Source organism: Mobula birostris, chromosome 27 (assembly GCF_030028105.1).
Source record: "Mobula birostris isolate sMobBir1 chromosome 27, sMobBir1.hap1, whole genome shotgun sequence".
Lineage (NCBI taxonomy): Eukaryota > Metazoa > Chordata > Chondrichthyes > Myliobatiformes > Myliobatidae > Mobula > Mobula birostris.
Genome location: NC_092396.1, coordinates 24,996,015 through 25,010,406, shown reverse-complemented (window position 1 = coordinate 25,010,406; position 14,392 = coordinate 24,996,015). Strand labels below are relative to the sequence as shown.

At 40.1% G+C, this 14,392-nt stretch overlaps 1 protein-coding gene across 2 annotated transcripts in view; it reads right to left on the bottom strand.

Annotated features, from left to right (window-relative positions):
- Window positions 1-14,392, bottom strand: part of atp13a2 (ATPase cation transporting 13A2) — a 94,754-nt gene that overhangs the window by 20,683 nt on the left and 59,679 nt on the right. Inside the window, exons 12-18 of one of the 2 annotated variants that reach the window (XM_072244938.1) lie at window positions 9,387-9,545; window positions 8,072-8,182; window positions 7,215-7,261; window positions 5,214-5,402; window positions 4,916-5,122; window positions 3,772-3,876; window positions 1,442-1,598 (exon numbers count right to left, since the gene is read on the bottom strand). In XM_072244938.1, coding sequence (XP_072101039.1) covers window positions 1,442-1,598; window positions 3,772-3,876; window positions 4,916-5,122; window positions 5,214-5,402; window positions 7,215-7,261; window positions 8,072-8,182; window positions 9,387-9,545 — 975 coding nt within the window. The remainder of the gene's footprint in view (window positions 1-1,441; window positions 1,599-3,771; window positions 3,877-4,915; window positions 5,123-5,213; window positions 5,403-7,214; window positions 7,262-8,071; window positions 8,183-9,386; window positions 9,546-14,392) is intronic. The other variant, XM_072244939.1, reaches the window with a different exon arrangement.

The window sequence follows — 14,392 nt, the reverse complement described above, 5'->3', positions numbered from 1 at the left end:
CTGCGTGTCTTCCACACTGAAGACCAAATAAAGACCAGTTAATCACTTTGCCAAACACAAGCTAAACTGTGATCACAAGCTCTCTATTACTCACCATCTTTTTTCTCCACCCTACTCACTGCCTGCTCTGTTCTAATGAAGGTCAGTAGAGGTCTGGGAATCATTATCGATATTGCCATTCGTGGTTCTTTTAGTATTGCGTGTAATAACTTCAGAGCAGTGACTTATATTGATCCATCACTTGGTAAACTTGACAAACATTTGTATATATCGTGCAGAACTACAACTGGTTCAATCTGTGTCCTTTGTGTCAAGCTTTTCTCTTATACTTAGCACCCAAGTTGCTGAAGCCTGCGTCACCATTCTCCCATTTCATTTCACTTGTGCCCACTTCAGTCACGCTGAACCCCTACCGCTTCTCAAACACACATAACTTCAGTCTTAGAAATTTGTCTCATACCTTAGATCAGGGGTTCCTGACCTTATTTATGCCATGGACCCTGCCATTAAACCAAGGGCTCCGTGGACCCCAGGTTGGGAACTCCTGCCTTCGATGATTGCAATTTCATCTCTCTAACCTTATTCTGCCTGCTACGTAGGTATCTGATAATCTGATTCCAGGTGCCTGCATATTAAATACTATTTAATGTAGTTCCTTCCAATTGTGCACCTAAATATCACTGTTAAGTAACATTAATATTGGTTACATTATCACACCTTATCACAATAGCCCAGTTGGAAAGAAAATACCATATTCAAATATGAAAATATCTTGTTAATACAAATGTCATCCTTTCTGCATCATAAAATGTCAGGACTCCAACAAATTCCATATCTTCACTGTTTGAACAGCCAGTGGTGAATTTTTAAATAAATCCAATTTAAAGAAATATAGACCAAGTTTTTATAATAGCTCAAGTTCTTCAATGTCTTAAAAATCAGCATCTATTATTCCAACTTGTTTCCAATTTCTCTAAGATAGTCTTCTCTAAACTCAGTCACAGTTGTTCTTTCAATAACTCAGCATGAAGAAATCATCTGTGATTTTCCCTCACCAACCCCTAACGCATGTGAAGTAGCATTTCCATACATTCAGTTGATATAACACCCATTGTCTGAGCTACTTGCCCAATCCAGAACCTGCTAAAATGCTTTTTATGCTCAGATCTTTCACTGTCAAATCACCTTATTCACCTCTCTAACCTTTTCTCTGTCTTTACTAAACTATCCATTGTGTAAAAATGAGAGATCACCACGAATCTAAATAATGTATTTAGAAATTAAGTAATGTCTATGGTTGATGTTCCCCTAATTTTGTAAAGTTTTTAATCCTACTTAATTTATTACTGTCTAGAGCTTTACTCTTTAAACACTGAAAAATCACTTAAACCAATAACCAGAAGTAATGCAAATTTGAAGTTTATGAGCTAATGTCAGTTACCTGTTTCCTTTACACAAAGGCTGGCAACCATTTCAGGTGCCCCTTTCACGTATGCCTCAAGTGGAGAATTGTCTGGTTTCTTTGTGATCACACTCATTCTCTGTAATGTCGAAGAAAATGGAAAACGACGAAGAATCCCCAACATCGTTTCTTGTTTCTAGTTTTGAGAAAAAGAACAGATATGTGGCAAGGGTTATAAATCAACTCCTTAATACCCACTGTCAGGGGCAATGCATTCACATGACCATTCTTTAACAACAAAAGACTGTCCCACCATCAAAGAGTCAATAGTACAAGCAAAGTGCTCCTTCAACCCACTAGATCTGTGCTGACCATAAAGCATCCATTTATATTAATCCCACGCTCACCCATTTTATTCCAACTACAATCCAGTTAACTGCTCCCAATTCTAACACTCATTTATACACTAAGGGCAACTTAGAGTGATTCACCAAAAGGCATGTCCCTTTGGGATATGGAATGAAAACAGAGGACCCAGGGTGAACTGCAGCATCACATATGGAAAAAATGCAAACTCCACACAGACAACACAAGTGGTCCGGACTGATTTCAAACCGCTGGTGTGGTGAGGAAGCAACTCTATCAGCTGTGATACATCTCTGGAGTCACCTACCAGTACCATGATACTGCCAACAGCCCACTCCACCATCACTATTCTCCAAGAGTTGATGTTTGATATCTGATACAGGGTACTTTGTTTTTAAAAAAATACTCAATTTTAACCTTTTGTCTCCCTTCATTTTTTCTGAAGCTGCTAACTCTAGCTAGAATCCAGTGAAATGGTCACTGCTTATATCTTCTACTGCTTCAACCATCAGGCACATCCATATTTGTATTCCTAACCGGTGAATATTTATAACTTAATTTTATAACTAAGCCTAACTTTATATTTTATTTCCAAGGATGTAACAAGAACTCTGACTGTGTCACTGTATTCCCACATCAGTTGTAATCAAATTTCTTATTAGAGAACAGCCATATATTATCTCTCCTTTCTCAAAGTGATGCAAGACTAACTGAAGACATTATCAACTGTACAAAAGCTGAGAGGTAATGTTGCAGCTATATAGGACCCTGGTCAGGCCCCACTTGGAGAACAATTCTGGTCGCCTCACTACAGGAAGGACATGGAAACCATAGAACGGGTGCAGAGGAGATTTACAAGGATGTAGCCTGGACTGGGGAGCATGCCTTATGAGAATAGGTTGAGTGAACTCGGCCTTTTCTCCTTGAAGCGACGGAGGATGAGAGGTGACCTGATAGAGGTGTATAAGATGATGAGAGGCATCGATCATGTGGATAGTCAGAGGCTTCTTCCCAGGACTGAAATGGCTAGCACGAGAGGGCATAATTTTAAGGTGCTTGGAAGTAGGTACAGAGGAGATGTCAGGGTTAAGTTCTTTACGCAAAGAATGATGAGTGGGTGGAATAGGCTGCCGGCGGTGGTGGTGGAGGTGGAAACGATAGGGTCTTTTAAGAGACTCCTGGATAGGTACATGAAGCTTAGAAAAATAGACAACTACGGGTAAGCCTAGGTAGTTCTAAGGTAAGGACATGTTCGGCATAGCTTTGTGAGCTGATGGGCCTGTATTGTGCTGTAGGTTTTGTGTTTCCAACTAATTTTACCAATTTAACTTGCCAATTATGTACTTTGCCAATAATGGAATCAGGCAAATGCACTGGGTACCAATATTACAAATTAGCTGTGTTAAATCATACCAGTAAGGAACACGTACTACTAGCCTTGAACAAGATGCTGAATTGATTTGTGTCAATGTATTAGTGAGGAGAGGGAACCATTGCAGATTTTCCAAAAATTTATCTAATGTATCTGATTAGTTTTGATCATCTGGGCAAAGGCCAATCAATTTAGTTAATGCTTTTCATATAAAATAAACATCTGTTATTTTCTACTCAGATGACCTGGCTATTATGGCTCAAATAATTATTTCTAACAAGTGCTACAGGCTATTCCCAATTGGAACATCACATAACTGTCCCATGTTAATCTTAATCTACAAGACTTTGATATCAGGCAAATTTATCACTGCCCGATACAGTTCTTTGCCCAGCATATTTCTTTTACTTTTATTCTATCTGGGCCCTATACAGATAAACAGACGAATCAGGGATAACTGCTGGTCTGAATGCTTCAGTACCACACTGAACAGTGCAATTACCATCTCAACATTTCTAGTTACTCCTCACAGATATCATTAACAGGCCCAATTCAAAAGAGAGATTAGAATAGAACATTGGAACACAGCCAATTCTGCCCCAGAATCGATCATTAAACAAGGACACTCAACACTTCCAAATGGCTGTTCTTCCAGCTGTGGAGGCTTCATGACAGCCAGAACTTTCATTCCAAATGTTCTGTTCACATCCAAGTCCGCAGTCTCATCATTCAGAATCTGAAAATGGAGTACATGTTCACTAATGTAAATACAAATAATTTATGGACAAACTAACAATAGAGCAAATACCACCACCACATAGGATAACCACACTGAACTACAAACTATCACCTGCTTTCATTTATATTCTTGTGTGTTGATGCTCCAAATGTCACATTAAATGAGGAAAGGGGTTCATAACCATGACAAATGCAGTGTCATGAAGTTATCCAAGTGGAAAGGGGTTGGAATTTGGAAGCCAGGTGACCACCAAGGTGCTAATGAATATATTTCACAGGCAAATGCCCTCTGACCCCTCTCCACCAGGTGGAGATCTTGCAAGAGGAAAGGCAGTTAGCATAACAAAGCTTTTAAATGGTTCATTTTAAATTGTGATTTGGACTTAGCTGTTCAGTCATGCAATGTAAGAAAATCCTAGGCAGCATATCAAACTCTTCTACTGATTAGGTTTTGACATTAAAAAAATCTCAATTCTACTAAAAGAAGTCTCTGAAGTTCTCCAGGTACACCTGGCAGACAGTCAACTTAAGAACACCTGGAATTGTTATTGTTCCTTTTCACGCCCTGTGGCTAATACCTGGAATTAATTAATGGTTTATTTACCTCAGTGCTGTTTGTAGTATGTTGCTAGGACTGAATAGAATTATGAAAATCACTAAGTTTACAACACAGGAAGAAGTCTTTTAATCTACTGCATCCACACAGGCTAGACAGCCTAGTTCTTCCAACTCTTAGTCTTGTAGGCTATGGTTCATCAAATGCTTGTCTAAATACTTTTCTGTCTCCTCCACCCTTTTAGGCAGTGAGTTCCCAACTCCCACTATCTTCTGGGTGAAAGGAGTTCCTCCACTCCTGTAATTACGGTCACCATTTAGAGAACGGAGAGATGTAGTTTTGCAAACTAAAACTTAATCAATTGCAGATGTAAACCCTGCAAATTCTGCATACTCTACAATTTTTTGAACAAAACCAAATATTGCCATCTTCTCCTTTCAGTGAGAGTACATTGGAAAAGCTAGTCCAGGTGTTGACTTACCCAACCAGTTGACTCAATCATCTTCAGGTCAAGTGGGTCACCAATTGGTTGACTATTTAGCAGTGTGACGCTATGACAGGTGGCCAGTGCATGCAGCATTTGACTGTTATCCAGGTGCTGAGTGTCATGAATAATCCGATCGAAGTTCTTGCCTGCCGCCAATACAACTCCCCAAAAGTCCAGGCCTTCCTCTGTAAGTGTCCCTGTCTGAGAAGGAAAGGAATTAGCTTGGGAATGGCTGCTGAAAATTTACACTTGGAAGTCTAAGCCAGAGTCCTTTGCTGATTAGACTTCTCACCTTATCAAAGCAGATGAGTTTCAGTTTGCCACAGATATTAATGCGTGGGGGACTAATACAGAATATCCCATATTTTTTCAGTCTGTCTTGAGCATAGATTGTCCCAACAGTCATGGCAGCAGGGAGAGCAGGTGGAATAATGATCGTGATCAAATCAAGGATACGGGTCAACAGCCGGCCCAGTGACACCTATAAATGTGAAGGAAAGAAAGACTCATTATAAGGAAGACCGGGCTACTTGAAAACCACAACATATTAACAACAAAGGCAACGGAGAAAGCAGAAACTGAATTCTAAAGAAAACTAATGCTCTTTACACACTGCTTTACAATGAGCACACCTTGTTAACTGGACTGACTTGCACTTCTTGGATTATGTGGCACAATTTTAGAATTCCCCAAATGGACACCAAAACCTCAGAAGCAAACTAAATGAAAGTAGGGCAGTAGTACAGCCACTAGAGCCGACGCCTCATGACACTAAAGACCGAAGTTCAATCCTAACTTTGGGTCCTGTTTGTTAATTTTGCAATTAACAAACAGGACCCTATTTTATTTATCTATTTCTATTGAGATACAGCACAGAATAGGCTCTTCAGGCCCTTTGAGCCGCGCCACACAACAATTCCAATTTAATCCTAATCACGGGACAATTTGCAATGACTTATTAACCTACCAACCGGTATATCTTTGGACTGTGGGGGGAAACTGGAGCACACAGTGGAAACCCACGCAGTCACAGACGGAACGTACAAACTCCTTACAGGCAGTGGCAAGAATTGAACACGGGTCGCTGGTACTGTACAGCATTATGCTAACCACTATGCCCATTTTCGCTGAAAGGGTTTCTTCCCACAAAGGACTGATAGATTACTAGACCACTGTAATGCAAGATCAGAATCAGAATTATTACCGCCGACTTGTGCCATAAAAGTTGCTGTTCTGTGGCAGCAGTACAGAGCAAGACAAAACAAAACTATTGGTTACAGTAACAATGAACAAATAGTGCAAAGGAGGAATAACAAGGTAGTGTTCATGGGTTCATACACTCCGTAGTCACTTTATTAGGTACAGGAGTGGACCCCGGTGTGGTTTTCTGTTGCTGTAGCTCAACCACTTCAAGGTTCGACAAGTTGTGCATTCAGAGACCCTCTTCTGCACACTGTTGTTGTAAGACGTGGTTATTTGAGTTAATGTCACCTTCCTGTCAGCTTGAGGCAGTCTGGCTATTCTCTTCGAACCTCTCATTAACAAGGCGTTATCACCCATAGAACTGGACTTTTTTGCTCCATTCTCTGTGAACTCCAGTGACTGTTGTGCATGAACATCCCAAGAGATCAGCACTTTGTGAGATACTCAAACCATTCCATCTGGCACCACCAATCATTCCACAGTCAATCATTTAGATCATATTTTCTACCCATTTCAATGTTTGGTCTAAACAACTGAACCTTTTGACTATGTCTGCACGCTTTTATGCATTGAGTTGCTGCCACATGATTGACTGATTAGATATTTGCATTAATGTAATAGTGATAGTGCAGATGCAACTGGAAGACTTGGGACAGTTGATGAGAATTTGGGGGAAAAAACAGGATTAATGTAAAACAACCTAAATGGATGGTTGATGGTCAGTGCAATCCTGATGGGCTGAACAGCCTACTTCCATGCTGTATCCTTCAATGATACTTTGAAATAATACAGCTTATACCTTCTATTGTAATTTAAAACTAGTGATTTTTTTGAAATATATGAGAGGTCTGCCAATTTTGCGGATGTTTTTCTATATACAAGAGCTTGGTCCCCATTCAAAAAGCTTCCCCAAAGAGCACATGAGAGAACTCAGAAAGGGAGCTGCATCCTTCACTCTCCCACACCACTCTACATTAAACAATCCTTCTGGATCTCAGGATCTGCAAAATGCTATCTATGATTAGAAAGAAAAAGTCTCTTCATGGTCTGAAACTGCTAAACAAAGACAAGTAAGTCTCAAAGTACTTACCTTCTGTTTTTCTAGAATCACAATGCTGTATATGTCCCCAATCAAAGCTGTAACAAAAAATCACAAGTTAGTCTTGAATCAAACCTGATGATAGTTTAATACCATATGTTATAGTCTCTGAGGTAACCAGGAATTTGGTAATTGTAACATCTAGTTTCCTTCCTAACTGCATGTTATATTTTTCTCTGGCTTGTCATAAGATATTGAAAAATGCTAATACTTTGCCAAGTGAGGTGCTTGAGCAATGTCTGGATAAGGTCAGTATCACAACAAACCTCATTTTTCTTCTTCTGAGGTCCATACATGTTTATAAGCAAGAACCCAGTGCATGAATCTTTACTCATTTCTGGTGTTTAGTTCCCAAACTGAAAGCATAACATTTATAGATGGTTTCCTTGCATTTACGCTATTAAATCTGGTGCCCAGTATCTCAAGATTAATCTATTCCACTGCCAGAATAAGGAAGATTCACCGATACCAGCTTTGTGGAATCTGTGTTATTAAAATATCATCTTTATTTTATTTTATTAATGAGGGCAATTCATTCTGAAATGTATAGCAGGTGAGGCAGCATTTGCATTAAGAGTAACTGAACAACTATTACAGAACTGAAGGGTCACTGATCTGAAATATTGACTGCTTCTTTATCCATACATGCTGCCACACCTGCTCAGTACTTTGCTTTCATTTCAAAAGCTCAGCACCTAGTTTTGACTTCAATAAATTAATTAGAGTTACAGCCCTTCACTTTCCATCTGGTATTTAACAAGAGCAAGTCTCACAGAAGAAAAGGGTGTGTCATAATTACATAGACAAAGGCAAAATGATTCCCCACAAATAAAAAAAAATACTCTTACCAAGTATTCCAAGAAAGATGATGAACTTCATCGCATCTTTGTAGAATTTAAACCCCAGAGGTTTAGGATACAGAATAGAACTGATCAGTTCTCCTTTACTTGTGCAAAAGCCTTCAGAGAAGGAAGTGCGAGGAATTAACTGTCTACACTCTTTAAAGAAAAACTGCACCAAGCTAACAATAGAGCACAATGCCTCAATGACACTGGCTTACAAAATTTAGTTGCTCAAGTTGAAAGCCATTCTTCACATATGCCAATTCTGGAGTCACAGCTGAACAACCATCTTTTCTAACTTTTCTCATTATCAGCAAAAGATTTTAATGCTACCTGAGAAAGCAATAACTCATGTTTCTGTTCCTACCTCTGAAAAGAAATCCAAACAGAGGTTGACCTGGTAAGGCAATAAGTATGTCTTGTGCTGCAGATAAAGCAAATGGAAGCTGCCTCGGCTAGCAGGGACATTATAAGTATTACAGCCACCAACCCTGATCCTTCCTGTGGTTCTTTGACAGCTGAATCCAGATTCTCCCACCCCCCAACAACTTTGGAACATCTTACTACAACTTTGAAATATCTTTCAATATCCTCACTGGAGGCAGAAGCAACTCTTTTTAAAAATCATTCTAGGATATATCAACATTACTTCCATGAGATTTAATCCTTATAACTGACTTTTCTGAGAAATAAACCTCATTAAAAAAAATTACAGGTATTCACCCACTCTTTATCTGAGAGGATCAATGTTATATGATTCCTGCCTGAAAGAAATACAGAAGGAAATATTACCCAAGCCTTTGCCTTCTACCTTCCCTTCAGCCTATCACAGACTTTTGCTCATTACTAGCTTCACCACTTGCTTCCTCCCAAGGTATGCCTATAATATTACATTTCTAACTTCCTCCAGCTTTGACGAACTGCCTCAATTTTAAACATCAACCTGTATCTCTCCTGGTAATAGCTGCTTGAGCTGCTAATCACTTCACACGGAGATGTGGTGTGGTTCATACACCTTCCGTCATTTATCCGTCCTCTACTTTGAGGTCAGAAATTTCAGAGGGAAGTCCTGTATTATCAAATTCCAGGCTACTTAAGGCACCTTTTAGAGGTAGACCCTTGATCATGTTTTTTTGATTAGACAACAAATTTGATGGTGCAGTAAAAAATGTTTTTGTCGCCCAAGCACAATCTGGGGGTAGCATGGCAGATTCCTGCTACACAGTCAACCACCAGATTAAAATCTTTTGCTGAATATTGTCTAATACCAATGCACTCTTATTCTGGTTTTATCAGATCCCTGGTTCTGTCCAATCAGTACCTGTTCTCACTACCACAGCCAAAACTTGCTGATCTGTGCTGTAGCTCTTTGACTGCACAACCTGAGTTCCACAGAAAAGTGTGTGCCGCTTGTGTTCTTCAGAAGAATAGGCCACATCTTGAATAGGTAGAGGAGTCTTCATCACAGGTACACTCTCGCCTGGCAAAATATCACACAGTGATAATAATTATTTTTGAAGCATTCGTTTCTGAAACATTCCCACAGTGCACAATTCCTTTCTCTATCTATATACGGAACTGTGCAAAAGTCTTGAGCACATGGAAAATAAAATTCTGTAAAGTGAAGATGTTTTCAAAACCAATGAAATGTTTCTAAATATCAAAAAATACTATAAAGAGCAGTAAACTGCAAAAAAACTAAATCAAATCAATATTTGGTGTGACCATCCTTTGTCTTTAAAACTGCATTAATTCTCCTAGGTACATTGTCGCGCAGTTTTATAAGAAATAAAAAATCAGCTGGTAGGTTCTTCCAAGCATCTAGAACTTGTGAAGTTCTTCTGAAGACGTTAGTTGTCTCGCTTGCTCCTGTCTCTCCAGGTAATCACGGACAGCCCTGATGATGTTGAGATCAGGGCTCAGTAGAAGCCAAAACATCTGTTACAGAACTTCTTGTTCTTCTTTCCGTTGAAGCTAGTTCTTTACGACCCTGGCTAGGTGTTTGGGGTCATTATCCTGCTGCAGAATGAAGTTGGGACCAATTAGATGCCTCTCTGATGGTGTGATGTGGTGGATGAAAATCTGCTTGTACTTCTCAGCACTGAGGATTTCATTAATTCTGACAAGATCACCAACTCAATTTGCAGAAATACATCCCCAAACCTGCGGGAAGCCTCTGCTGTGCTTCATTCCTGGCTGCAGACACTCATCCATGTAGCACTCTCCAGCTCCTCTATGAACAAACTGCCTCATGCTTGAACCAAAAACTTCAGATTTTGACTCATCAGTCCAGAACACTTGTTGCCACCGTTCACCACTCCAGTCCTTGGGTTTCTGTGCGTAGCTGAGTCTCTTGGCTTTGCTTCCACTTTGGAGGAATAGCTTTTTGGCTACAACTCTTCCATGAAGACCACCTCTGACAAGACTTCTCTGGACTACAGAGGGCTGTATTTAGGTTCCAGTGGTTTTTATGAGTTCAGAGCTGATAGCGGTGCTGGATGTCTTCCAGTTCAGAAGGAATATCACTTTGATATATCTCTTGTCTGCTGCACTCAGTTTCCATGGCCCACCACTGCATTTCTGGTCCTCCACTTTGCCAGTTTCTTTGTGATTCTTCAGAACAGCTTGGACAGCACATCTTGAAACTCCTGCCTTCTGTGAAATTTCTGCTGGAGAGAGACCTTGCCGATGCAGAATGACAACCTTGTGTCTTGTTGCTGTGCTCACTATTGCCATGGTGTAAGAATTGATGATTTGAAGGTTAAACTGTCACATCTGTCACACCCTCACCTTTTAATTTGGCTGTCCTTTGCCCAGTATGATTCCTTCCACACTCATTTCTATTTCAGTTAATCAGTTTAGCACGTTCAACTTACCGTACTGATCATTAACATCCTGTTTGTTGTCTTTGTTTAATCATGTGCTGGGCTATATACCTACAAAGTTATCAAGTTTTTATCTGAAAAGTGGACTTTCACTTAAAATATTACTTTCCTTAATGAAATATAAAAATTTCTCTGTAACATTTAATTTTTTTTTGGAAAATGAAAGTTTGGAAATCTGAAATTTGCTCTTTTCTGACACACTAATGTAGAAGACAAAAAATAAACATCTGAATCAAAATTTACATTAAAAAATTTAGGGTGCCTAAGACTTTTGCACAGTACTGTAGGTGATCATAATCAGAGGCAGTGAGAAGGCCAACCAGCTCCTCGAATCTATTCTGTCATTCAATAAGAGTATGGGTAATCCTGTCTCTCAATACCATTTTCCTGTCGGTCTACATAGCCACGATCACTGCAGTGCCCAAAAATGCACTCATATTATCTTTAAGTATACTCCATGGCAGAGGACTTCCAGAAAGAATCAACACAAGAATGTAAGAAATAGTAGACCACCCAACTCTTGATCTAATGGCCACCAGCATTCCTCATTCAACCTCAGTATCGTTAGATTAGATCAAAGATCTGCAATTCTGAAATGTTGCGTCATGAATGGAAGTGGACAACTAACATTTAGTACCTGTGGAATCAGTAACAGAGATTATGTTTCATGTCAAAACCAGTTGTCAGAAATATCTTATTCTCAGAAATCCAGGCAGCACCTATGGAAAAGAGTAAACAGTCGATGTTTCAGGCCGAGACCCTTCATCAGGACTGCCAGTTTTGGCCCAGGTCTTGCATCAGTCTCTGTTGGTTTTCACCCAGTAGATATTGCCTTTGTAGATTGCCCCTCCTACTTTCTGCAACTCAAAAAAAACTTACTTTGTAACTTTGTGAGTTCTGATGAAATATTATCAATGGAATATCAAGTCATTTACTCTTTCCACAGATGCTGCCTAACGTGTCACAAAGCTCTAGCATTTTTTGCATCGGGGTAAATTGGATTTAATTTGATGTCAGGACAGTGTCACTTGCTAATGACACCAAGAATGGGGGTGTGGTGGACAGATAGGAAGGTAATCAAAGCTTCAGTGTGATCTGGACTGGCTGGGATAATGAGCTGAAAACTGGCAGATGGAACTTAAGGCAGACAATTGTGTGGTGTTGCATTTTGGGAGGATCAACCAGGGTAGGGCTTCCACAGTGAACGGCAGGGCACTGACGTCTGCTGTAGGACAAAGGGATCTGGGAATACAGATCTTTAATTGCTTTAAAGTGGCTTCAAAGGTAGATAGGGTTGTAAAGAGAGCATTTGGCACAATGGCCTTCATAACTCAGAGCACTGAGTTAGGAGTTGGGATGTTGAAGTTGTATAAGAGGTTGGAGGGGCTGAATTTAGACCATAAGACATTGAAGCAGAATAAGGTCATCAGGCCTATAAATCTGCTCCGCCATTCAATCATGGCTCCTCCTTAACCCCAGTTCCCGGCCTTCTCCCCGTAACCTTTGATGCCATGTCCAATCAAGAACCTATCAATCTCTGCCTTAAATACACCCAACGACCTGGCCTCCACAGCTGCATGTGGCAACAAATTCACCACCCTTTAGCTAAAGAAATTTCTCCGTATCTCTGTTTTGAAAAGGCGCCCCTCTATCCTAAGGCTGTGTCCTCCTGTCCGAGACTCTTCCACCATGGGAAACATCCTTTCCACATCTACTCTGTCTAGGCCTCTCAACATTCCAAACATTTCAATGCGATCCCCCTTCGTCCTTCTGAATCCCAGCAAGTACAGACCCAGAGCCATCAAATGTTCCTCGGATGACAACCTTTTCATTCCTGGAATCATCCTTGTGAACCTCCTCTGGACCCTCTCCAGTGCCAGCACATCTTTTCTAAGATGAGGGGCCCAAAACTGTTCACAATACTCATGGTGAGGCCTCACCAGTGTGTTATAAAGCCTCAGCATGACATCCTTGCTCTTGTATTCTACACCTCTTGAAATGAATGCTAACATAGCATTTGCCTTCCTCACCCCTGACCCAACCTGCAAGTTAACCTTTAGGATGTTCTGCACAAGAACTCCCAAGTCCCTTTACATCTCAGATTTTTGGATTTTCTCCCCATTTAGAAAATAGTCCACATATTTATTTCTACTACCAAAGTACATGACCATGCATTTTCAAACATTGTATTTCATTTGCCACTTTCTTGCCCATTCTCCTAAACTGTCTAAGTCCTTCTGCATTCTACCTGTTCCCTCAATACTACCTGCACCTCCACCAGTCTTCGTATCATCTGCAAACTTGGCAACAAAGCCATCTATTCCATCATCTAAATCATATATATACAGCATAAAAAGAAGAGGTCCCAACACTGACCCCTGCAGAACACCATTAGTCACCAGCAGCCAACCAGAAAAGCATCATTTTGTTCCCACTCGCTGCCTCCTACCAATCAGCCAATGTTCTAACCATGTTAGTAACTTTCCTGTAATACTATGGACTCAACTTGGTAAGCAGCCTCATGTGTGGCACCTTGCCAAAGGGCTTCTCAAAGTACAAACATACAACATTCACTGTGTCGCCTTTATCTATCCTACTTGTAATCTCCTCAAAGAGTTTGAACAGGTTCGTCAGGCAGGATTTTGCCTGAAGGAAACCATGCTGACTTTGTACTATCTTGTCCTGCGTCACCAAGTACACCATCACCTCATCCTTAACAATTGACTCAAACATCTTCCCAACCACTGAGGTCAAGCTAACTGGTCTATAATTTCCTTTCTGCTGCCTTCCTCCTTTCTTAAAGAATGGAGTGACATTTGCAATTTTCCAGTCCTCTGGCACCACGCCAGAGTCCAATGATTTTTGAAAGATTATTTCTAATGTTATCAAAATCTGTAATGTTACCTCTTTCAGAACCCTAAAGTGCAGTTCATCTGGTCCGGGTGACTTATATACCTTTAGGTTTTTTAGCTTTTTGAGCAGCTACTCTCTTGTAATAGTAACTGCACCTACTTCTCTTCCTTCACACACTACAACATCAGGCATACTGTTAGTGTCCTCCACAGTGAAGCCTGATGTAAAATACTCATTTAATTCATCAGCCTTCTCCTTGTCCCCCGTTATTATTCCTCCTGCCTCATTTTCTAGCAGTCCTATGTCCACTCTCATTTCTCTTTTATTTTTAACATACTTGAAAAAGCTTTTACTATCTCACTTTGATATTATTTGCTAGCTTGCTTTCATATTTCATCTTTTCCCTTCTAATGAATTTTTTAGTTGCTTTCTGTAGGTTTTTAAAAACTAACCCAATCCCACTAATTTTTGCTTTGGTGTATGCTCCTTCTTTTGCTTTTACGATAGCTTCGACTTCCCTTGTCAGCCACGGTTGTACTACTTTACTATTTGAGTATTTTTTCATTTTTGGAATACACATGTCCTGCAC